At 41.5% G+C, this 25025-nt stretch overlaps 1 protein-coding gene across 2 annotated transcripts; it reads left to right on the plus strand.

Annotated features, from left to right (window-relative positions):
- Window positions 1–24592, plus strand: VIRMA (vir like m6A methyltransferase associated). 2 transcript variants are annotated; one of them, XM_088533632.1, is made up of 24 exons: window positions 1–70; window positions 3294–3409; window positions 3657–3743; window positions 4146–4194; window positions 4760–4928; window positions 5457–5579; window positions 6069–6356; window positions 7055–8198; window positions 9208–9699; window positions 10426–10580; window positions 11634–11716; window positions 13538–13631; window positions 13756–14300; window positions 14890–15125; window positions 15824–16076; window positions 17231–17448; window positions 18649–18781; window positions 19907–20059; window positions 20434–20594; window positions 20785–20881; window positions 21976–22142; window positions 22322–22653; window positions 23437–23580; window positions 24047–24592. In XM_088533632.1, exons 1-24 carry the CDS (start codon window positions 8–10, stop codon window positions 24202–24204), a joined length of 5460 nt encoding a protein of 1819 aa, XP_088389758.1. In that variant the 5' UTR covers window positions 1–7; the 3' UTR covers window positions 24205–24592. The 2 variants fall into 2 exon arrangements, with proteins under 2 accessions (XP_088389758.1, XP_088389759.1); XM_088533633.1 differs by having other exon boundaries at window positions 15827–16076.
- The last annotated feature ends 433 nt before the right edge of the window (window positions 24593–25025 follow it).

The raw sequence follows: 25025 nt of genomic DNA on the forward strand, positions 1-25025 counted from the left end.
AGCCAAGATGGCGGTGGAGGCCGCTACGGAGCTGCTGTTTCTGGACACGTTCAAGCACCAGAGCGCGGAGGTAACGCGGCGCTGCGCTCCGGGCCGCGCCGGCCTGCGGCAGCGCGACGCTCCGCCCGGGCCTGCCCGCTGCGCCGCGGCGCAGAGGCGGCCTGCGCGGCCAGGATGGGGAGAACACGACGGGCAGCCCGGCCCGAGAGAGGCTGCCTGCGGGGCCGCTGTCAGGGAGGGAAAACGGAGCGCGTGGAGCCGGAGCTGCCGAGAACACAACTCGGAGGGGTCGGACCTGACTCCGGGGTCAGGCAGCCAAACATGTTTCCAAATCCCCACTTTGAAGTAGCGGTGGGTGGGAGATCCCACTGCTTCTGTTCCCTTACAGGGCAGCATCTTGTCTTGAAGTTCTTAAATCACTCAAAGCCTTTTGGCACTTTTGTCTTTGTCTATGACATCTGAAGAACCTGAATAACACCTTATTGTTATTTATTATTATTATTATTGTTATTACTAAAAAGACAAAACAAACTGCCTTGTGCATTATAATTATAATAATTCTCTACCTAAATGGGTTGTGAAAGCTGCCTTGGAACCGGCACTTGCTGGAAAGTGCTGCCTAGCTTCTTAAAATAAGTATTTGATTTAGTTGTGCATTTTGACGTGTATTTTGCAGCCCCTTTTCAATTACTTGTTACAAAGATGTTTAGCAGTATGTTTTCCTGCAGAAACTTGTGTTTTTGCGTGATTTATATATGTCTTTAAAGGCAAAGCCAACAGTTCCTGCAGCTCTCCCGTGTCACCGTTCCTTAGAACAACATGTGTCCTGCCCTAGCAAGTTGTGCTTGTTCCTACCAACCTGTGTCAGCCCCTGTGGCAAGGTGCTGCGCTTCCATGCTGAAAAAGGGAAGCATGGATTTCTTCATAAAAGAAATAGGTGCCTCAAAGCACATGGTTAAATAGTCTTTTTAAAGCTTTACTTTTAATTGTTTCCTCATTTATTAGCTTTTTGAAATCTTAGTATCTCCTTGCTTTATTCCTGTAATTGTATGTCTTTTTTTTTCTAAGATATTTTTGTGTGAAAGATATATATATATTTGATTGAAGATCTCTTTTTTTGTTTCACTTTTTTAAAAATTATGTTAATATATTCATATTGGTTGAGTGGTTTTTTTGCTGCTGTGTTCTTTGCAAATACAACATTGGAAACATTCAATGAGAAATGTACTTTTGAGCTTCTGTTTAAGAAACAGTCTTTAGCTGTTTAAGCTGCTGTTTAATAAACAGGTTGGACATTTATTTTTCATATTTTATGGGTTTGTAGGTAGGGCCGATCAAAGTATAACAGTATCTAATGAGTTTAGTGAGAGGCGACTTGCAGCATTAGCTGCTTGGTGGCTACTGCATGGGAAATCAGTGTGATTTTCTGAGGACCTTCTCGTTTGCTCAAATAGAACTTTTAGTGGGGTCTGTGAAATGTTGCAGTTAGAAAGCCATGGTGATAGTGGTGGCGGGGGGGAGAAGGAGATATCAAAGCAGTATCGGATCCACAGTCCGTGGACTGTAGGTTCGATCGCCTTCCTAGGAGCGAATCGAGTTCCCAAATAGTGTAATCACCTATCAGCTCGACTCTGGCAGTATCGGATTCTCAAACACTCTGTTAACTGTAGGTCCGATCACCTCCCCCAAACAAGTAGCCGAGTTCACAAGCAGTATGATTTATTCAAATGCAACATTTACAAAGCAGGTTTGGGATGTCAGTACAGGAAATTCTCTACTACAGCGTGGGGTTTTTCACTAGCTCTGATGTACAAATGTGCAATCATCACTTACCCCAGAATATGGGAGAGGGCTCTCAGTCTCGAGTCTCCTCTGGCGGCGTTCGAGTCTGAGGGAAGGAAAGGGAGATCAGTGCATCAGCTGACCCAGGAGTTATGATGGATTCTTCCCTCCTCACTCCTTAGTCTCCTCAGGCAGCGTCCCGACCTGAGGGGAAGGAAGGGGGCTCATCCCATCGGCTGACCCAGGAGTTAGGATGGTTTCTTCCCCCCACCTTTTCATCCTTAGTTCACCTTTATACTTTTCTTTACGTTCAGGTGGAGCTTGAGTGACTAGAGTCATACTTAATATTGTTATTCATTGGTGAAAAAGTTTCTCGCTTGCATTTAAAGGTACAGTCTAAAATCTAGAGCACATGCTCAGTGAGGGGTGGTCGTACCTCAGAGGCGGGTAACTTTTGGGATGGAGGTGTGGTTTTGACATTATAATGAGCAAAGTTCAAGCAAAGTTCATCCAAAAGGAGTGATTTGCCACCTTTACTGGCTCAGTACCGGACATGTTATCCTACATCTCCCATTAAACAGCCACTGTGCGGCTTCTCAGCAGCCCAGCACAGGGAGTGCAACAGAGTTTGGCCGCGGTGTCTTCACTCCGCTCCATCCTCCGTCACTCCCCTTTGCAGCAGCGAGGAGGGCAGATTGTGCTGCCCAGGGAACCGTGGAGGAGCAGAGTCCGTGCGCACCAGCCATCCTGGAAGTGGGAACTGTGAATCACCCCAAGCGAGCTTCTGTAATGCCAAAACTTCTATTAGGCTCTAGTTTTCCTCTGAGTTCCTGCTTTCAAACAATGCTTCCACAGGGTCAAAGTGCAAGTTGCTTTATATTTGCTATTACTATGTTGGAAATGGAAATGTTATTTTTAAAAAGTATTCAAGTGTTGTTGCAAAATCAGAGAAGTAAACATCATATGTGGTTTTGTATAACTCTAACAAAGCAGTACTTACATTATCATTAATGTTTCTAACATAATGTTTGCAACATAATGTTTGCAACGTAACATTCCTTGGTCTTTAAAAATAAAACATACGACCACACGTTTTCTTTTTTTCTTGGATTATAAATTTGATGTGGGTTGTTAAAAGAGAAATGTATACTCAAAGTCCTTTTTTTTTTTTAGTGTTCCATTTTTTGTCAACATATCTTTTGACTAAAAGAAAAAGCTATTACTGTTTCAAATATTTTCATGAGTGGAGGGAACTGATCATGAAGCATGATCATGAGGCAGTAACACTTTCTGTGAAAATTATATATTAAATTTATAAAATGTGCCAGAGGTTTATTTTAAAAAAATCTGTCCTGTTTAACAGTTGTATAAGTTATGCTCTTTAAGGAAATTAATTTTATAATAATTATTTTTCTGCCTTAATTTGGCTCCCTTTTACCAAAGAATATCAGAGTATATTGCTGCGTTCCCATTTTGTATTTCTTAAGCCTTCTTTGTTCTTTGTTTTGCAGCAGAGCACCAATATCGACGTCGTTCGTTTCCCGTGTGTGGTTTATATAAACGAAGTGCGGGTGATTCCCCCGGGAGTCAGGGCGCACACCAGCCTGCCCGACAATCGAGCCTATGGGTACGTAGAGGTAAAGAGAAGGGGTGCCTGACTCGGGTTCCCCTTCCTGCTGTTTTGTCTGCCACCTGTGTCCCTCAGTAAAACTTCCTGTATCAAAAAGGTAAATTACATTCAGGCATATGTAGAACTTGGAATCATTTGGGGGAATTACTTAAATAGGAAAAAAAACCTTTTATTTTCTTGTTTGTCCTATTTATTCTGACAGGGAGCTTGGCAGGTTTAACTTTTACCTGTGTTTTGTTTCCAGAGAGACATCTCCGCATACATTTCAACTGGACTTGTTTTTCAACAATGTCAGCAAGCCAAGTGCCCCTGTTTTTGATAGGCTTGGGAGGTATGTAGTCCCCAGATTACTTCATAATTTCATTATCTACCTTTTATTTTCCTTCTTGAGAATTTTTGAGTGCAGAAGATGCACAGCAGGAGATGCGTGTCTCCTACACCTCTCCTCTTTGGTCTGTCTTTTCCTATCATTTATTCTTCTTGCTCTTTTCATTCAATCTGTTTGTGAGAAACAGATGTTCATGCATAAAGGATGTGAAGATTTTATTACTTTTAAACTGACAGCACTTTTTGGAGTCTGTGTGTGTCAAGAAGTATTTTATGAAAATATTTTTGCATTATGTGTGCTTCAGTATTCTATTATTGGCTTACCCATTCAGTATTGACATGTTTCACTTCTGTAAATGTGCTTTGTATTAATGGAAAAATAACTTCATATATTTTTACTTAACAGCCTTGAATATGATGAAAATACTTCAATTATTTTTAGACCTAACGCAAAGGTAATGCAATGTTATTTTAAACTTCTCCCTCTTTTCACATGCCTGTCATCTGAGTGCAAGTATGGTTGAGCATGGTGTCTTAGCACTGTGTAAAGCTTTTATTGCTTAAGACTGTTTAAGACCTTATTCTAAAGCTACCTGGTAGTTCTAACACTTATTGCTTTAAAGCTTGCACAATAGATACTAGATTAATTGCATGAGTCTTAGAAGATTTGTTTGCTTGAGGGTTGCTGAGATTACAACAGGAGAATACATTAATTGTTAGATCAGTGTTTGTGTGAACCTTGAACCTTTTTCTTTCTTTTTTTTAAAAAAAAAAATAAATTGGCTATAGTAGATCAGGCAATATATTAAAAGGAATTGAATGCTTTTAGAGAAAAAATATATTTTTCCTAATTGATATATTTGAAGTTTTCTCAGTTTTCCAAATGCAAAGAAAAGGGGTAGCGTAGTGTTCCATCTCCTTTCCTGCTTTTATGCAGAGAGTGATACAGCAATAATAAAACAGTAACTTTTCTGAAGTTCCCTTATGTTGTTTGCAACTGCTTTTTCTCTTACAAAACAGGTCAACACAGATGGATTGGTTCTGAGAGGCTGGTACAACTGTCTGACTTTGGCCATCTACGGCTCTGTCGACAGGGTGATAAGTCACGACAGAGAATCACCTCCTCCCCCGCCGCCCCCACCGCCTCCCCCCCAGCAACAGCCTGGTTTGAAAAGAAACCCCAAACATGGTAAGCCCCTTAGCACCAGCTCAGAGGAGAAATAGATGTTTTTAAAAACCAAATTACATTATCGGAAAAAGCAATTCCTTCATGTTTGAGATTTTTTTGGACTTATTTTTCTGGCTTTATATTTTTGTCATTTATTTTTCTATTTTTAAGGCTATGTTGAATGTTTTTAGTAGATTTTTGTCTTTTTTTTTCCAAGAGTGGTTTTATTATCTGTTGACAGTTCTCTACAATGGGCAAAATTAAGTATTTTAATTTGCGTGAAATATTTAAAAATTAGATGTTAAGTGTCTTTTCAAAAAAAGCATACAAAGAAAATTTCTATCATGAAAATTGTTTTGTGACTTACAGGTAACTATTACCAAAGAGTATTTGCTTGTGTTAATGTTAAAATGGCAATGAATGAATTGAGGAGCAAGCTGAGAAATAAAGGTGTTTCCTAATGAAAAGCAAGCACTGAAATACTAAAATGTAACATTTATATTCCCGTGTTTCCATTAAATGCAATTTTTATTTTCCCAACCAATACAGTTGATGGGGAGAAAGAAGACCAGTTCAATGGCAGCCCTCCACGACCACAACCAAGGGGCCCGAGGACACCGCCAGGCCCCCCTCCTCCCGATGATGATGAGGATGAACCTATGCCAGTGTCAGGTAGGATGAGAGCAGACTGCTTCATCCGTTGCACATCACTGCCTCGCGGAAGTCAAATTCTGTGTCCCTGCCTTGTCATATGTTTTCTGTCTATTTTTACTGCTGGACCAATTCAGTTTCATCTCTAAGAAAACTGTTGGATGTGTTAAGTTATATCCATTTAAGAAGTCAGTGTATTTGAGAATATTGGCTATTGACCACTATGTTGCTTGATCATATTTTATACAAAATTTCCATTGGCTTTGGCAATCATTATCCTCCTGCATTATCTGCTGAGTTCTGAGAGCTCCATATGGTTTAAAATACCAAGAATTCTTTACAAAATTCTCATGGTCTTACTGTCTTCAGTCAAACCATCTGAAATTTTCCTCAATATATTCTTTTTGTGTCTGCAGCATGTAATGTGGTATCATAAGACCTATTATTGACAATTAGATTTCAGAGAATTACAGTAATTTCTTTGTATTTCTTTATTTCTTTATTTATTAGTGGTTGGGGAAAAAGAAGATGATGTTGATCACAGGGAGGATTACTTTGAGCCAATTTCTCCTGATCGGACTTCCATTCATCAAGAAAGTCAATATTCTGATGAGGGAGAGGTAGAAGATCAACCAGAAGAAGGAGAGGATGAAGAAGAGGATGTGGATGTGGAGGAGGAGGAGGATGACGATGATGATGACGACGATGAGCAAACAGTAGAAAGTATTCCCGATGAGGAGGAGGAAGATGAGGAAGATGATGATGAAGAGGAGGGTGAAGAGGAAGAAGAAGGTGAAGGTAAGTAATCTGGTAAAAATAGAAACAAAAATCAGTTTATACATTTTGACTATATTGTTACAATGACTAGGAGTGAAGAGAACTAGGTCTCATTTTGCCTTGGTCACTGTGGTGTTTTTATGGTTCTGACAGCTCTTAAAGAGAACTTTTGCTGTGGAGTAGTTATAGAAAGAACAATGAGATTTACTAAAAATAGAGAAAAATAGATACAGCTTTTTTTAGATGAGAATGAACCTTGATATTTGGATTTTTTTTTTTAAGAAAAAGAGAACTGGAACTAACATTTCCTTAACTAAAAATTAAGTCAAGTAGTTTGACTTGCCAAAAATGTGTATTATTTGCCATTCTCCTTTGTTTAAGAATGTCGGTTATCTTACTGAATTATCTAAAGTTTCCAGCTATGCCTGTGTAAATCTACCTGCAAGTTTTAAAGTAGATACATCTTAGAAAATTAAACTATGTTCTTGTTATTTTGCATATTTCAGTTGAATGGACTTCAGGTTTTATGCATACCTATTAGTGTATCGGTTTTTCTATAAAAAGCTGTTAACGGGTTTCGCTTGTAGATGGAGAGAGAAAATTTACTGTACGTGTAACATATTTTCTAAACTTCTTTTTAATTTAGTTTCAGCAGTTATTCAGATAATAATATTACCTATAATTGATTTTGTTTCATAAATTTGTCTTTTTCTTTTTAGGAGATGATGGATATGAGCAAATCTCAAGTGATGAAGATGGAATTGCTGATCTGGAACGGGAAACATTTAAATATCCAAGCTTTGATATTGAATACACTCCTGAAGATCTGGCATCCGTGCCTCCTGTCACGTATGAGCCTTTTGAAAGGGAGCTTGGACCTCTTTTGTACTTCAGCTGCCCTTACAAGACTGTATTTGAGAATGAAGTTGGTAAAATAAAGGACCAAGACCCAGAAAAAGAAAATTCAGGGGCGGTGGAAGCCTCAGTTAAGCTAACTGAGTTGCTGGAATTATATCAAGAGGAAAGGGGTGCAAAGTGGGTCACCGCTTTAGAAGAAATTCCAAGTTTAATAGTAAAAGGGTTGAGCTACCTGCAAGTGAAAGACACAAAACCAGGCTATATTACCCAGCTTGTAGACTGGACCCTGCAAGCACTAAGCCTTCAGGTAGCTCTCAAACAGCCCATTGCTCTGAATGTCCGACAGCTGAAGGCTGGGACAAAGCTGGTATCTTCATTAGCAGAATGTGGAACCCAAGGAATAACGGCCCTCTTGCAGGCAGGAGTTATCAATGTGTTATTTGAACTGTTGTTTGCAGATCATGTATCATCCTCCCTTAAACTTAATGCTTTTAAAGCTTTGGATAGCGTCATTAGTATGACTGAGGGAATGGAAATGTTTCTAAGAGGTACCGTAGATGTACATGAAAAAAGTGGTTATCAGAAACTCCTGGAACTCATACTGTTAGATCAGACTGTGAGAGTGGTTACTGCTGGTTCTGCAATTCTCCAGAAATGTCACTTCTATGAGATTCTGTCAGATATTAAAAGGCTGGTTGATCAGTTAGCAGAGAACACTCCTTCTCTTCCCAACCACACTGAGCCAGAGCAAGAGCAAGACTTGGACAGAACCAACCAAGAATATGAAAATGATGTGGAGGCTCCTATGGATATGGATCATCTTTTGGAATCTTCTAATATAAGTGAAGGAGAGGTGGAAAAGCTTGTTAGTCTTCTTGAAGAAATCTTCCATTTGATGGAAACTGCTCCTCATACAATGATTCAGCCGCCAGTGAAGTCCTTCCCGACCATGGCCCGCATTACTGGCCCTCCAGAACGGGATGATCCCTACCCTGTCCTGTTTAGGTATGGCAGCTGCAAGTACACTTTTTGGTGTGTTTTCTCCCCCAGTTTGCTATAGATAATCATTAGAGATGACCTTGTGGACTAACACTTTTCTAGATTTTTTTTTGTTTCAATTTGTACTTTACCAAAGGATTCAGGGTTTTTCTCATAAGTCAAAGAGATCCCAACAGTTCATGTTAACTGTTAATTTGGCTGTCAGCGGAGTCAGCAGTGCCCATGATGGGAGAGTTAACATCTTGTTATTGCTGCAGCTCTGCTGTCACATCAGGCCCCTTCACAGCTCCTGCAGTAAGAGCTGCAGTAAGTGCTGGACGAGTGCAGCATTGGGGACTGTTACAGATCTGGAGCTTTGTCGCTTTGTGCTCTTGGGATGTGTCTGTGCATATGGATAAAATCAAAGTGCAGCATCACTGTCTACCTGCTGGCCTGGCCAGGGATGCAGCGCAGCCCTCGCTGGGAGTCGTGTGCTCGTGTCGGCGCGGCTCGCCAGCTCGGAGCACGGGCAGAGGAGCTGAGGCCTCTCCGCGCTCAGCCGCGTGAGAATTACCATTGGTTAACTCTCCATGAGCAAACTGCCATCCAGAAACCATGCCTCTTACCTCTCTCGGGTTTCTTTGATAGTAACAGTGTAGGTCAGAGCTGAATATAATCTAAAAGAAAACAGTCTTCAAAATACCCCTTCCTTGGGTTCAGTGGTTGTTTTCTTAGTTTGTTTTCTTAGTCTTAGACAAATCTAGTGTCTAATTCAAATACAACGAATTTAATAAAAGACATTTTTTTTTTTTTTGTAATCAGTACTTTTTATGTCAGGGATTTAGCTCTTGTAGCCATAGTAGCAATTATTTTTTACGATTAGACTTCTTTTTACTACCTAATAGGTTGTTACTTCTCACATCCCCCAAGAGAACAGGCGCTGGAGCCGGGAGGCCAATACCGGCGTGTTCTGTCGGTGCGCGCTGTTGGCGGTCGGCTGCCACACTGCTCCTTCCTTTCCTGTCCGTTTTTGCAGGTATCTGCACAGCCACCACTTCCTGGCGTGCCTCACGCTGCTGCTGTCCGTGCCGGCGACCAGCGCTCACCCCGGGGTGCTCGCGGCCGTGCGGGACGTGCTGCGCTTCCTGGCGCAGTCGCACAAGGGGCTGCTCTTCTTCCTGGCCGAGTACGAAGCCACCAACTTGCTGATCCGGGCACTTTGCCAGCTCTCTGATCCCGACCAAGAGGAAGGTCTCCAGTCGGACGGCGCGAACGAGGATGCCTTTGCCCTGTGGCTCCTGCATTCGACGCAGACCTTGCAGTGCATTTCCGAGCTCTTCTGCCACTTCCAGCGGTGCACGGCCAGTGAGGAGACGGACCACTCGGACCTGCTGGGAACCCTGCACAACCTCTACCTGATCACCTTTAACCCCGTCGGGCGGTCTGCTGTGGCACATGTGTTCAGTCTGGAGAAAAACCTACAAAGCCTTATAACTTTAATGGAGTACTATTCCAAGGAAGCCTTAGGGTAATTTCTATATTCATTTATCTTCTTTAGTTTTTTGCATTTGAAAAGTATCTACCGCTAAAAATAGTTCATTAAATCTAAAAAACTTTCATTCTGTTAGATCATGCTGATTTTGTGAAAGCTTTTAAGTAGAGCAGCATAAGAGAAAATCAGTCTTGTCATTTGTGAATGAGTACCTAATGCCCAGAAACGATGTAGATTTTCTGGAGAGGTGCTATGATACATAGCTGATAAGAAATGATTAATAAGCAGGCAATTTTCATTCAAGCATAACATTTGACTGCGAAATAAGGTCTGGGGAGATTGAGCATTGCCAGCTTGTCTGGGATGGAGTGAGTATCTCTCAGTTCCTGAAGTTTTTATAAGTGTTAAATATTGTTTTCTCTGAACAGGCAAGGTTGCTATGTCAGGTTACAGTGCTTTTAGATCAGGATTTGAAAAGGACACAAAAAAATTAAAAGAAAAAAGATTTGCTTGGTGCTTGATTCTAGTGAGTGATCACAGTCCCCCTCCTTCCTAAATGCTGAAGGGAATGTAAATCAAAGAGCTTTCATTTTTCAAATAGTAAAGGAGATTTTTTTTCCCATGATAATTATATGATACAGCCTTGGTGAAGGTAAGAGGGTTACTAAGATGAGGTTAGAGCTCAAGGTCAGAGAATGAGTAATCTAAATAATACCAGTTGCCTTAGCTGAGATTTAAAGAAAACCTTTTTCCTCGTTTCAGGGACTCAAAGTCTAAGAAGTCAGTTGCTTATAATTATGCCTGCATCCTTGTTTTGCTGGTGGTTCAGTCTTCCAGTGATGTCCAAATGCTGGAACAGCACTCGGCTCCTCTGCTCAAGCTGTGTAAGGCCGACGAAAATAACACCAAATTGCAAGGTACAATATTTGTCATTAGCAACTGAATTGTTTGGATGTATAGAAGAAACCTTTTATATGTGAGTAATTGGTACTTCACAGTCATCTGGTTTGGCTAATGTATATAATGAAATTCCTTTTCTAGCAGCATCTGTTCAGTTGAGTCACTGAGAGATGTGTAATTTTTTCTGTTAATGAGAATTCAATGGGAGATTATTTCTAGTTAAATATTTTTTCAAGTAATATTACTACTAAGAATTTTACATAATTACAGGAAGTTTGCAATTATTTCTGTGTTGAAAATAACTTAGGGCAGCAAGTTTTAGTAAGCCTGGGCTAGTCAGTGCATGGCCTTTACTTTGGTGGTTTTGCTGGGCGGTGTAGGCTGTGCACGTGCTGGGAAAAGGAAGGTTCCTGGGACTGTTTTGTGGCTGTCAGGCCAACTGGCATCCTCTAGCTCTCTATTACTAAATATTTTGGTCCCCAGCTTATCTTTTGGGGATGTTTCCTGGCCTGTGGTCATTCACATATCAGGTGTGGGATCAGATTGGAAATGGAGGTGTTCAAACAAAATGCTGCTGGAGACCATTCTGGCACCTGGACTGTCGTGTTCAGGGATGACCTCTCCACTTGCTCGACTGACTGGTGTAGACAGACCATTAATTTCTTCTGAAGCTTAAATGCACTTAAAGAAATCAGAACTCTTCAAGAGTTTGTTTGATTTCCTCTTCTGGGCTCTTACTTCTTTTTTCTTCACCCAGTCCTTAGACCATTTCATGAGAAGAGGGGCTAGTTTATTAATCCAACTCATGAAGTGAGACTTAAAATAGTTGTCGATTCCCAGTTGTTTGACCTTTGAACTGTCACATTCTAATGGGTAGTTTTTAGGAAAAATAGATTTTGAAAAGTTGCCCAAGAGGTTAGGACATGCAGGTTGTTTTGGACTAAGAGTATATCAGTGTGTAAGAACTTTAGTTTAAGTACAATCGTATTTCAGAATGTTTTATGCTAATAAATGCATTGACAAGATAGTTGATTAAATGTAAATATATTTTTTTCTTTTTTCCTCCCCAGAGCTTAGCAAGTGGCTTGAACCATTGAAAAATCTTAGATTTGAAATTAACTGTATTCCAAATCTTATTGAATACATTAAACAGGTGAGTAAAATACTAATAGTTTTAACTTTAATGATTGTCTGTGATCTTGCACTTTTTTTAGTTTGGTATTTATGAGTGTACTAATGTAATTGCTTAAGAGGTTATATTATTATCCAAAATGTATGTTTTTATTAAAGCTACCCTCACTTTCATAATGGAACCAAAACTAAGGTAAATGAGTGATGCAAAGTTTGTCTCATTGTGCAAACAATCTAGAGGTAATTTGGAAAAATGTACAGATTCTTTGCTATATGCATTTTTCTATATTGTTTCTGGTTCTGAGTCTTTCACTGCAGACACTCAAGTAGCAAAACCAAATATAAAAACTTTGATTTAAATGATGCAAATTTTTGGTTTACAGTACATTCTCACGAGTTGGAAAACTTTAAGGTGTGAGATCTGTAACTATACAGTGATCAAGAACAACTGCATGGCTGTGTTCAGGGTGGAAAAGGTGTGTTCTGATATATTGCAAGACTGTGAGCGGGAGCTGACCTGAAATCCAGGAGGTGCAATTTAATTAGGAAAGCTGTCAGATCTTCCAGCAGCATAGTGGGAATTAGTGGCCAAAGCAATTAAGCCAGTTCTGAGGTTGCTGCTTCAAGCTGGGGTGGCCTCTGGAAGCTGAGAGTTTTAGCACACCCTACCCTGGTTGCCTGCAGCACTCTAAGAACTGCACCTCAGACTTGGTAGTGAGGGGGAAAAAAAAGAGAAATCCGATTAAGAAAAAGATAAATCATGTTGTTTTATGCATGGCCTTGGCCCCAAGCTATAAAACTGCTGCTTTCTTCTGAAGGTTTGCTCAGAGCCTTGCTATGTGCCTTTCCTTTTCCCCTTGTTAGTTCGTGCACTGTTATGAGTGCACATGGGGTGAGGTGAGGTGGGTAGTGGCTCCTCCTGTAAGGGCAGCTGGTCACTGCAGAGGTGGTTGTGCCTCTGGACTGCAGGGACTTGTATCCTGGACTTGTGCATTGGGAATGTAAGGCATGGGATGCATATGATCAGTCTAAAGAGGTCTCAGAATAGGGGCTTGAGTGGTAGGCTGCCAGTCGTTGGGAACTAGCAAGGCAAGCTCTGTTTTCAGCTGTAATGAGCAGCCAGCAGTATTTATCTGTCAACTGCAGTTACTTCCCAAGGCCAAATAGTGAGTACATTTTCACTAGGCAAGCTGACAGGGACTCCCAGATGGCTTCTTCTGAAGCTGTCTCCCAGAGGATAACTCTCCCCTTTCAGCAGGCTCCACTGAAACACAGTTTTAGCACTAGCTGTTACTTTCCCCCTTTTCCTTGAGAATTCATCTGAAATGTACCTTTCTTGCGAGTAAAGAATCTAGGAAAATAGTCATGAGAGACAGCTGAAACACATGGTCCATTTGTTTTTGATTTGGTTAGCTGGCCAATCGTCTCTGGAAAAAGAGTCCTGAAGACCTTTGTTCCCTTGCACAGAGACAGATATTAGTCAGTGGATGATAAATGGATGTGAATACCTGTTTTAAACAATAGCAGTCCTTTGTTCATAAGTAGTTTTCAAGCCCTTTGTTCCAGTGGAGTTTTTGATACATTGATGTGTATCAAAATGTATAACTGCAGGTTGTCAGAACGAGATGATAATTAGTAAAGAGTGGAACTTTTTATTTTTGAAAAGTGGGAAATGAGTGGCACCAAGATCCAGATTCTCTTTACATTATTGTTAGATTTGCTCATCTATACAATTAGATGTGTTGGCAATTGTGTAACTATATATTCAGAAAACTAGGCTGGTAATACGTTCTACATAAAGTTCTCTCTTGTAATAGAGGTTCATTTTTTGTTTTGTTTAAAGAATATTGACAGCTTGATGACCCCGGATGGTGTTGGTCTTCCTACTGCGCTGCGTGTTCTTTGCCACGTTGCATGTCCGCCACCTCTGGTAGAAGGTAGGGCAGTTGCACCTGTACCACTTAGCCCCAAAATCTCAGCTTTTTCCACTGAGTCTGAAGCATCACTGTGATTGCCTAAGAGGAATTTGGCTTATAGAAATGTTATTTTTCTTCTGCGCAGGTCAGCAGAAAGACCTGAAGTGGAATCTTGCCGTCATTCAGCTCTTCTCCTCCGAAGGAATGGACACGTTCATTCGGGTCCTGCAGAAGCTCAACAGCGTCCTTATCCAGCCCTGGCGGCTCCACGTCAACATGGGCACGACGCTTCACCGCGTCACCACCATCTCCATGGCCCGCTGCACCCTCACGCTCCTCAAAACGATGCTCACGGAGCTGCTCCGCGGCGGCTCCTTCGAGTTCAAAGACATGCGCGTGCCGGCAGCGCTCGTCTCCCTGCACATGCTCCTCTGCTCCATCCCCCTCTCGGGCCGCCTGGATAGCGACGAGCAGAAGATTCAGAATGACATCGTTGACATCCTGCTGACTTTTACCCAGGGCGTTAACGAGAAACTCACCATTTCAGAAGAGACTTTGGCGAATAATACGTGGTCCTTAATGCTAAAAGAAGTTCTCTCTTCAATTTTGAGAATTCCCGAAGGCTTCTTTTCTGGACTTATACTGCTTTCAGAACTGTTGCCTCTTCCACTACCTATGCAGACAACTCAGGTAGAGTTCAAATTTATTCAGATTTTAAAGACTTCTGATTATGCCTTTTAGACCATTCTTGTAATGAGCTGAATTCTTGTAATGAGCTGAAGAATGAATTAAAGTTTCTGTAAAGCAGTTGAGTTCAGACTGATTGGCTGTAGATGCATTTCTTCAGAAACAAAATTGTTCTTATGTGGGATATGTTTTTAAATTAATGGATTGCTTTGTCAGGCTCCCTGTAGTTTCACTGTATTACTTAAATGATTGATTTGGAAGCCTTTGAATTTTACATTGAATGCTGAACTCCGGATGACTCTGTCTTTAGGACTGTCCCCTTTTTGCAATGAATCTTGATTTTTTTTTTTTATTTTTAACAAGTAAGTTGGCATTAAAGATGTTTTTGATTTTGTGTATTCCTTTGGGAATACCTCACTTGGTGGAATTTGTTTAATTTGTTATTTCGTTATTTCAAATTTTGCCCCATATGAATGCAAATGGCACTGCATGTCTTTGAAGAACACTCTGTTTATTTATTTATACCTTGTGGTAGAATTCAGGTTTCCCGATAGGAGTTGAAGGCAATCCTTCTGTTTTCCTGTTCCTGCAGGTAATCGAGGCGCACGACATCTCAGTGGCTCTCAACACCAGGAAGCTGTGGAGCATGCACCTTCACGTGCAAGCCAAGCTCATCCAGGAGATAGTTCGGTCGTTCTCGGGCTCTTCTTGCCAGCCTATCCAGCATATGTTGAGACGTATTTGTGTTCAGCTCTGCGACTTGGCTTCCCCTACTGCACTTCTTATCATGAGGACTGTGCTGGATCTGATCATAGAAGATCTACAGAGGTAGTTGTTTTCTGTTGCAAAGACTTAATGGATTGCTTGAAATTCAGCCTTGTTCTGTTCAGTAGTTTATCAGGAGAAAAACAGTTAATTTCGGAAGTATTGTTTATCCTTTGTGAATTTGAGTTCTCGATCCAGTAATATACTGCTTAATATTGCCAACCAACAATGTCCTTTATATATACATATATTTATACAGTTTAACATTATACTTTTATAGGAAGGTGTTTTTCAACACCTATGCAACCTTTTCTGTTTCTGTGGACTTCTTCTAAAGGATGTCTTTGAAAAAAATGTGAGAAATAGGCCCCCTGATAGTAGGGGCAAACTTGCTCTATTGGGGTGAGCATCTCAACTGGAAAACGTGTAGGAGTCTGCAAGCAGTTGACCATCATCATTTGAGAGGTTATTGAAACAATGAGTACTAGGTATTTAAAAGCACATTTAGCCACATATAATTAGATGCAGTGTAGAATGTAAAAGGAATGGTAGGTTAGCTAATATGTAATACAAACAAAAGACATCTAGTGAAATTCGAGCAGTTTTCTAAGAATACTGAAGCCAGAAGTTTAAGTATGTAAACTAGGTGTTCTCTTTAAAATGCAGCATTGTGACTCTTGCAATCGTTGCTTTTATAGTTAAAAATCACTTTGAATATGTGGGAAAAGTTATTTTGAAGTGTTTTTTTAATTCTCGTTCAGCAGCACAGAAGATAAAGAGAAACAATACACTGGACAGACCACCCGATTACTTGCTTTATTGGATGCCCTGGCTTCACACAAAGCTTGTAAATCAGCTATTTTGCATCTGATCAATGGAACTAGTAAAGGTGATGAAAAATACTCAGAAATTTTCCAGGAGCTCTTGGCGTTAATGCGATCAGTCGGGGACAACGTTGTTCATCAACAGAGTGCTGAATGTGTGGCTTCCCTTTTGCAGTCCCTCTGCGATCAGGTATTTATATATTTAATGCATACCACGTGTGGAAATTGTACTTCTAGGAGACAATTGTAGTGAGGTTCTTTGTTCAGGCGCCAGTTTTGTCCAAAAGAAAAGCCCTATCAACACTGCTGCACCATAAACAGGGAAGGCTTGTGGGGTTGGCTCTGACCCACACGCTGTGGGTCTTGTTTCACTTCAGTGCAAATTCTTTCATTTCTCCTTTGCAGTAGACTGTCTTCTCATAGAGCATCAGAGGCTGAGAACTGGATGGCACAAAGATGGACTGTTCTTCCAGCAGAGAGGGTGTCATCTCTCCTTGTTGGAAGATTTTGGCTCATTGGCAGTGATCACCCTTTACCCAGTTAAATAAATGTTTCTGTCTTAGCCGTCTAGTTCAACCCTCTTAAGAATTTATTCCAAATATAAAGATAGAAGCAAAACATAAGGATACACAGTTACCATAAAATTTCACCATTAAAACAAAAATCATTACCATAGCAAAATAAGAAATGCTACCTGAAGATTCTTTTATGGACCAGACCAGGTAGTTTCTCATTGGTTGCTTGCATAGATTTACATGTTACTGCTTGTGTTAGTAGCTACATGTATTTATTTGCTATAGTGCTTACCCCTTTATGCAAAGAACATTGTGGATTTGTTGGCCAGTAAAGAGATCAGTCAGTCTTATGTGTATGAATAAGAACTGTGAATAAGACCCTGGCAAATTCATTGTAAAATCTTGTTTCATGTTGCATAAAACACAGAGGGGTGGGATAATAGATGTAAAGCTTTCCAGGTGGTATTTGAAACGTCTTAATTTTGATGAATATGTTGAAATAAAGACATAGTTTGACTACCTAAGCAAGAAACTATCTGCAAGTATGAGACATTATTCGGTGACAGTTTGACTTTTAGTTGTGGCTCTGCTATCACTTTTTGCCTTTGAAGCTTTTATAATTTTAAAAATCAGTAATTATTTGTAACTCTTACACTGAGGATACACCGAGTTAGTGTTTTACTGGTCAGTAATCAGCTGTCAAGTACAGGAGAGGGGGGGTAGCAAAGAAATGTAGTGTTTTCTGAATTATTGCATGGTTTATTGCTGGTATGCTGAAAGCTTTTTTTTTTTTTTTTTAAACCATATATGTAATAACCACTTCTTACAGGATATTGCACTCATTATACCAAGTTCGTCAGAAGGTTCTGCCTCTGAATTAGATCAGCTTTCCAATTCCTTACCAAGCAAAGAGATGATGCCCTTGGTTTGTGACTGCCTTATGGAAACCCTGACTAATGCTGAGAGCACTTACAGCTGCCTGCTGACGTGTATCCGGACCATGACGTTCCTCACAGAGCATGACTACGGCTTCTATCACTTGAAGAGGTCTGGTGCTCCAAGATAACTCCAGGAACTTCGGATTTGTAAAAACTTCCGTGGTGGGGAGTCGGTGATGTGTTTAGAAAGATTTCGAAATTTTGTAAATTGTCACTTCTTTAAGAATCTCAAATATATTTGAAATAGTGGTCTGCTAGAAAGACAGTATTTAATGAGAGTTTGCAAGATTTACAGTTTAAAAATAGTGGTGTGTGGCAGGGGAGGATAATCAAATGATCACACTTTTGATATAGGTGGAGTTTTAAACACCATCATCATTTGGTCGCTATGAAGGAAAGTAACTAAGCTCTTTTATACCTTGCATGCGAAAAATGCAACATCTTCCACTGAAATACGAGCAACATCCAACACCCTGAGTAGGGCACTGCCTTAGGCTAGCAGGAAATTCAGAGGATAAGTCACATGAACCTTCATTTTTGGGGCGTGTGGGGTGTGTGTGTGTGACTTACTTTGTACTTCAGTCTCCTTTGGCTTGAATTTTAAGAATTTTTTTAAGAACTGTGAATTTGAAAGAAGCACTTTCTTTCAAAACACAATCAGCTAAAAACACTTGTGCCCTTCCCTCCTCCATCTAAAGGCAAGAGGATGGAAGTGAGGGTTGGTGCTTGTGGCCTCCCCTTTGAAAGCACCAATAATGTCGTAGGGAAGGCCCTTTCACAGGACACTGGAGACCTGTTTCTCATCCCATTTGTTATGGGGGATTCAGGTGGCACCTTTCCTTTCTCCAGGGTGAACTGAAGTTCTCCATGGAGAACGGAGGATTTTGTTACTATTTTGTTGAGCCTTTTTCATTTTAATGGAATATAAAAATGTGTTGGACAGTCTGCCCCCTTTTGGCGCTTTATCCCCCCCTGTATTTGGACCCATTTTTACCTATATGCTACTTTCTTCCTGTGCTACTAGCCCATCTCCACCAGAGCTGGGAATTTAATTTCTTAGAGATACTGCCACAGTATGTGTGTCAGTGTGTGCAACCTGAAATACCTGCACACACCACCAGTGAGAGCAGCAGCTTAGTACAGAGAAAATACTGAAGCTCCAACTTCATAACCAAACTCTACCATGATAATTATTAAATTACTGCACTTAGCTTTTATAGATGTTGTTTTCTTCTTACAGCTAGTTAGTGGAACATGTTCACAATGTAAGCGTTAATAAAACATTTTCTTTTTCTTACTGTGGAAACAGTGCCCTAAGAAAACACAGCAGTGCTCTGTACACTGTGTTAAAGAGAGTAATCAGCAACTTCAGCAAAGACACGGGTGAACTGGCCTCTTCTTTCTTGGATTTCTTGCGACAGATTCTAAACTCTGATACACTGGTGAGTATGTCGTAAATCATCAGGAATTCAGCTGCATCCCCTTGAAATTTGCAGTGTGGGATGTATTCAAGAGCTGTTATGCCAGAAAATAATGACTGTGTAGATTGTTGTGTAAGCGTTTTCACAGACTCACAGAATGGTAGAGGTTGGAAGGGACCTCTAGAGAGCATCTAGTCCAACCCCTCTGCTCCAACAGGGACACCTAGAGCACGGGGCACAGGGTGGCATCCTTTTCCATCAGTATTTTTAGTGCAATCTTTGTTTTCTAATAAATTGGTGAAAGCTAGGCAGAGTATACATTATTAACAAGTTTTCTGAGATTTTGTGATTTTTTTTTTTGGTAGGAAGAAATGGCATTGTGATTCTCTAAAGAGAAAAGTGCAGTTACTTGTTTTCAAACCTGAAAGGAGGTGCTGAACATTAAGTCCCACTGGCAGTACAGAGAAAGGAGGGGCCCAAGCAGGCATTCCTTGTGCTAACCCTGTGCAGAAAATGTGTTTCTAAAAACACTGAAACTGAATTCAATGCATATTAGGAAAGCCAGAGTTCAGTTACAGCTCTTACTAGGAACTCTGGAAAAAAAAATTAAAAAGCAAAATATTTTGGTCTTAGCAGACTTTCATTTCTCAGAGAATTGTTGGTAAAATACATAGTATTTCTGGGAGAAGAAAAGCCTTTTTTAGACTTTTCTATTTTAGAGAAGGCTTTTGAAATGTCATATTTAAAACTATCAACACTATATATGTACTAACTGTCCCAGGTAAGCACTTGTGTCCAGGTTTTAGAATTTGTGTTATCCTGCTAGAGAGTTGCTGGGTTTTGAACTTGAAGCAAGATACCATAAATGTTTAGTGCAAAAAGGAATCTAAAATATTTATTAGTTCTGATACAAACCTCAGCTTATATAGGAAAGGATTAAATCCATCTTGATACAACAGCTGCACTTTCCTACAAAATTGTGGTTTATTAAAAATCTGTGCACAATATGTTTCTAAAGCAGTAAAAAATACTCTTGTTTTGCTCGATTTGCTCTGCTGCACATTGGATTTCAAGGAGTTGCAAGATTTCAAGGAGAGGACAACGAGTATTCGAGGGTACTTATTTCCCACTCGTCCTGTTTTTCAGGGATGCTGTGGGGAAGATGGAAACGTTATGGAGGTGGATGGGTCTCATCCTGGCAGAACACTGGGCCTGACCACGGCCGAGTTAAAACATGTGTTGCAGACCAAAGAAGAAACCCCAGAAAACCTACTGCTTGAGCTGGAGAAACACGTTATGGTAAAAGAGTTGGAATAATCAAGCCCCTGCTGCAGTCTTGTGCATTGAGCTGTTTTTAAACCATGCAGACTATCCCTTCTTGATGAGAGGAGCACAGATTTCTGTGGCATGTTTCATGGAATTGATAGTAGCTGCTGCCCTTGTTTTACTACTGACTTGAATGCTTAGCAAACCTGAAGTGTCCATGTGGTGCCCTGGTTTTTGTAGTGTGCTGAGGAGCTCACCGCTGTTTCTGTGTTTAGGCTGCTCAGCCTCACTGTTTATGGGCAGAGGGGCTGCTTTTTCTAGTGCCACTTTTCTCTTTTAGCAACAAAAACATGTTCCTTCCTCTGGGAAGGTGAAAAAAAATTCTGACTTGCCATGTGTTCACCTAGGATCGTTCTAAAGAAGACGATGGCCTTGAATCCTTACTGGACAACATCGTTGGTGTCAGGCAAATGCTGGAATCAGCAGGTGATTCTTGTCCGCTGAGTGACCAAGACATAGAGCCAGTTCTTTCTGCACCAGACTCTCTGCAGAATTTGTTCAACAACAGGTAAAATTCTTAAATGCGGAGGTAACAAAGTGTATTTGAAAAATGTGTAGCTATATTTAATGAAGAGCATAGGTGTAAGTGTGATTGATTTCCCTTGACTCCCGCGGGAAGGGCGCTGCAGGCCCTGCGCGCTCCCCGCTGCCGCGTGTGCCTTGCAGGCAGCAAAAGGCCCCTCGTTGCTGTGTTGCAGGACCACGTACGTGCTGGCCGAGGTGGTGGACGAGCAGCTGAAGTCCATGTGGTTCTCCCCCTTCCAGGCGGAAGAGATAGACAATGACCTGGATATGGTAAAAGGCTTCGTTCCTTTGTGGGTTTAGAAATGAGGGTGACTTGAGCTGGTAGTGTTAGAGAATCACTTGGCAAAATGATTTGTTTTCCTTAGCTCATCCTTTTAAATTGACCCAGCTTGTAGGGGTCGTCATTTGTAACAGTTTCTAACCACACACCTTCAAATTCCTAGGGAAACTGCCAGAAACTTATCCTTGTCCCAGCACCCTCGTGCAGGAGTCACCTTCTTCCCAGTAGCAGTGGGTGCATCAGTCCTGGCCTGGCTTTTCTGCCCCTCCTGGGGCAGTGGTTTGTGCTAAATGTGGAAAAGAGCCTGGTATCTTTGCTATCTTTGCTCTTTTCCTCTCACTTCTTTGCTGTTTTCCTTGTTTACCTTCTGTCTCTGTAGCGATACCCAAAGAACCTGGTAGCTACACTCTGTATTTTAAAATCTTTGCTTGAACACAGAAAGAAATGGCAGCAGTAAATGAAACTACTTGCACCAAACCTTTCCACTGTACTTGTAATTTGGTTCTTGTAACTGAAAGTGTAACTGCCATTTTGGAAAAAAAAAAAAAACAGTGACTTTTTAATTCCTAGGCAATTGTTAGAGTGTCTCAGTTTCCTGTGTGGAAAGCTATCAATTTCTGTAGGCTTCATTCCCTTTTTTTTGTTTTCTATATGTTTTTTTTAATGATTGCACACAAAGACATTTTATTTCAGTTTCTATAATTTCTCCAGCAAAACCAACACTCCTTTATGAGAGCAGCATTGATAAACTGATAGGCCTGTAGCTTAGGTGAAAAGAGGCCTCACTTCAGGTCCTCTTAACGCCCAGATGGCCCATGTGTTTGGAAGCTCAGTCTTTGCTTTCTTGAGGTTGAGAACTGCCAAGTGAGTAATGCTGCAGCTCCTGCAACTTCCATGGTTCCTGCTGCCTTTGCTTTGAGCCACACTAATGCATGAAAAGGCAGAGGACGGGGCTGGCCCCTGTTGAGAGGAAGAGCTCGAGCAGGTTAGGCCCCAGCTGAATCCCTTGTCCTGCTGCAGCGCGTTCCCTTCTTCAGGAGTCCTGCAAGGATCGTTGTCATCAAGTTAAACTCTCTTGCTGCAGGTCAAAGTTGACTTAATTGAGCTGTCAGAGAAGGGCTGCAGTGACTTTGACTTGCAAGCTGAATTAGAGAGGTCGTTTTTGTCAGAGCCCTCGTCTCCCGGTCGTACGAAAACCACCAAAGGGTTCAAACTTGGCAAGCACAAGCACGAGACCTTCATAACTTCAAGGTAAGATGCATTTACCTTGGTAGGCAGTTAATGTGCCCTTGCTGTGAGGATTGGTAACTAGTGTCTTGTGTACTCTCAAAATGTAGACTGCCTTTTAAATGGCATCTCCCATAAGGAGAATGCCTGACATTCATTAATAGACTTTATCTTAACTGAATGATCACGATTTGTCATGACAGTGGGAAATCCGAGTACATTGAGCCTGCAAAGAGAGCCCATGTCGTGCCGCCGCCACGGGGAAGAGGCAGGGGAGGATTTGGGCAAGGGATTCGACCACACGACATCTTTCGGCAGAGGAAACAGAACACAAGCAGACCCCCTTCCATGCACGTGGACGACTTTGTTGCTGCAGAAAGCAAAGAAGTGGTGGCTCCTGACGGGATTCCGCCTGCCAAACGGCCCCCCAAAGTCTCGCAGAAGATATCGTCCCGTGGGGGGTTCTCGGGCAACCGCGGAGGCCGGGGGGCTTTTCACAGTCAGAACAGGTTCTTTACTCCACCTGCTTCCAAAGGTACGTTGTCTCTTGCCTCAGAGCTGCAGTAAGTGAATTAGCAATGCTAAAACCAGCAATTAACACCCCTGCCATGAGCCCCTGGGCCCTTGGAACACTCCTCTCGAGTGGGCTGGAGCTGCTGGTTCCCGTGTTGTCCCTGCAGCCCCCGGCCGTCCTGCCAGGGTCCCCGGGCAGCCGCTTTCCTGCTGAGGCAGCGGCTGCAGGGAGGGGACACCCTGCCCGGCCCCTGGTCATCGCCATCGGGAGCTCCTCGAGCCGGGTTTCATCCTGGTGCATCTTGGTGCTTACCTGACACGGGAGGAGGGAGGAGCACGGGAGGAGGGGGATGCAGTTTGTGGTGGCCTTGGAGAAGCTGCTAGAGTGTCGGCTCTTTCATTACAAACAAGGTTGCAGGCCCTTCCTCTCCACCTGCTATTAAGGCAAGTGTTCCCGTGCTCAGTGGAAGCAGGTAACACTTGCGCTCAGCAGACTTAAAAATACTAGGATTTACTTTAACATAAAAGCTTAAAATGTAGAAGACCCTCTTAGTATAGCAAATAATGCCGTGAAATGTTTTAAAACACGAGTTTGTGTCTGAAAAGTAGATATTTTTCTCCTGATTCTGTTCATAATACACTAATGTGCAGACTATGATGAGGTGTGTTGATGCAGAGGTAGTTTCATTTATTTGAGTTCTGTAAATACTGCCTTTATTTACTTACCCTAAACACTGAAAAGATTAAAATGGAAAAAAGAGAGAGATTTATTCAACCCCTTGTGCTTTTCTCCCTCCGTGTCTAGGAAACTACAGTCGTCGTGAAGGTGCTCGGGGCTCCAGCTGGAGTGCGCAGAGTACACCCAGGGGCACCTACAATGACAGTAGAGGTGGTCAAAGCAATTTTAACAGGGGTCCCCTGCCACCACTGAGACCATTGAGTTCAGCAGGTACATGGTATTCATATGGGCATCGAACTATAGAAAATTCCTTGAATTTCATTTTTGCTTTACAAATGAAACCGTGCAAGGATGCTACAGACACCTTGAAATTCAGCAAATGTTTTAAGCATATATGAACCGTTGTCACTGAGACTGTCACGTACTTGCTCTCGTACGAACCAGCCTGTAATCCGTAAAACTTGCCGAATTGAACACTTGACTGCAGAATCTTAATTTTGCATTCAGATTTTTGCAATTCAGTTGTCTCCGTAACTACATGGTAATTATAGAGGCAGTCGAAACAAAAATGCTTGCCTAAAAGAAAAGTGAAAATTAAAAGGAGAGAACAGACCCAGGTTGTGTCTCGTCCTGTTTTTGTTCCTTGTGTTTTCCCAGCAGCTGCTCTGCCTAGGGGTTTTTTCCCTTTTTTTTTTTCTTTTTTTTTTCAACTGAGTATACTTTTCTTTGCTTTAAGGCTACCGACCGAGTCCTCGCGATCGTGCGTCCAGAGGCCGCGGTGGAATCGGACCGTCCTGGACGAGTGCTAATAGTAGTAGCAGTGGTGGCTCGAGAGGGAAGTTTGTTAGTGGAGGCAGTGGAAGAGGCCGCCACGTTCGTTCCTTCACGCGCTAAACTCGGAGCTCAAGGAAGAGCCGCCCCGTGGACTCCTCCTTCTGAAGAAGACAAAGGAGAACGGAGGCACTAAAGGACCAATTTGGACTTCCTGGGTATCTGGAAGACACCAAGAGAATATTTTTGTCTGAAGAGAACAGTTTTTGTTTGATACAAGACTTGAAATTTCAATAAAATGCAAGACTTTTTGTGTACTATTGTATATTTTTTTTTGTTCCTTGGAAAGAATGTTTTTGTGGACTCTGGTAGATGATATTCAGTAAAGAAACTCTTGGAGTTAAGACTTGAAGGACTTTCAAAATACTCATTGTGCCAAAAGAAAGGTACAGGTGTGTTGTATGTGACTTATTACTGCAAGAAATTAAAAAAACAAAAATGTGTAAGGAAATTTTAGTGTTTTCTCTCAGGTTTAGAGCTGTTAGCCCTCTCCTCCCGCTCTTTTTTAGCTAGTCTGTAGCTATAATTGACCCAGAGCTGAAGTAGCAGGGGAAACATTTAATATAAAATTGACTTAGTCTGTGAAAGAAAACAAAGGTATGAGCGTAATTTATATACGTTTTGTTGAACATCCTCGATGCTGTGATTAGACACTTAAGTAACATCCTGCACCTCTTGAACTCCGTAGAAAATCTTTCATTGACTTCAGTGCGAGTAAGATGACATCCTGCTATTTACTTTACCACTAGATTTACCTCCGAATTAATTTTTTTATTAAGCTAGTGGCTGAAGTAAGCGGTTTAGGTGCTTGCAGTCCTTGGAGCCCTATGGCATTTCACAGAAATGACCCGTTCCCAGTAACCTTGTGCTGGATATTCCATGGG

Source organism: Tinamus guttatus, unplaced genomic scaffold (assembly GCF_059628265.1).
Source record: "Tinamus guttatus ecotype Peru unplaced genomic scaffold, ASM5962826v1 Tinamus_guttatus_pri_ptg000510l, whole genome shotgun sequence".
Lineage (NCBI taxonomy): Eukaryota > Metazoa > Chordata > Aves > Tinamiformes > Tinamidae > Tinamus > Tinamus guttatus.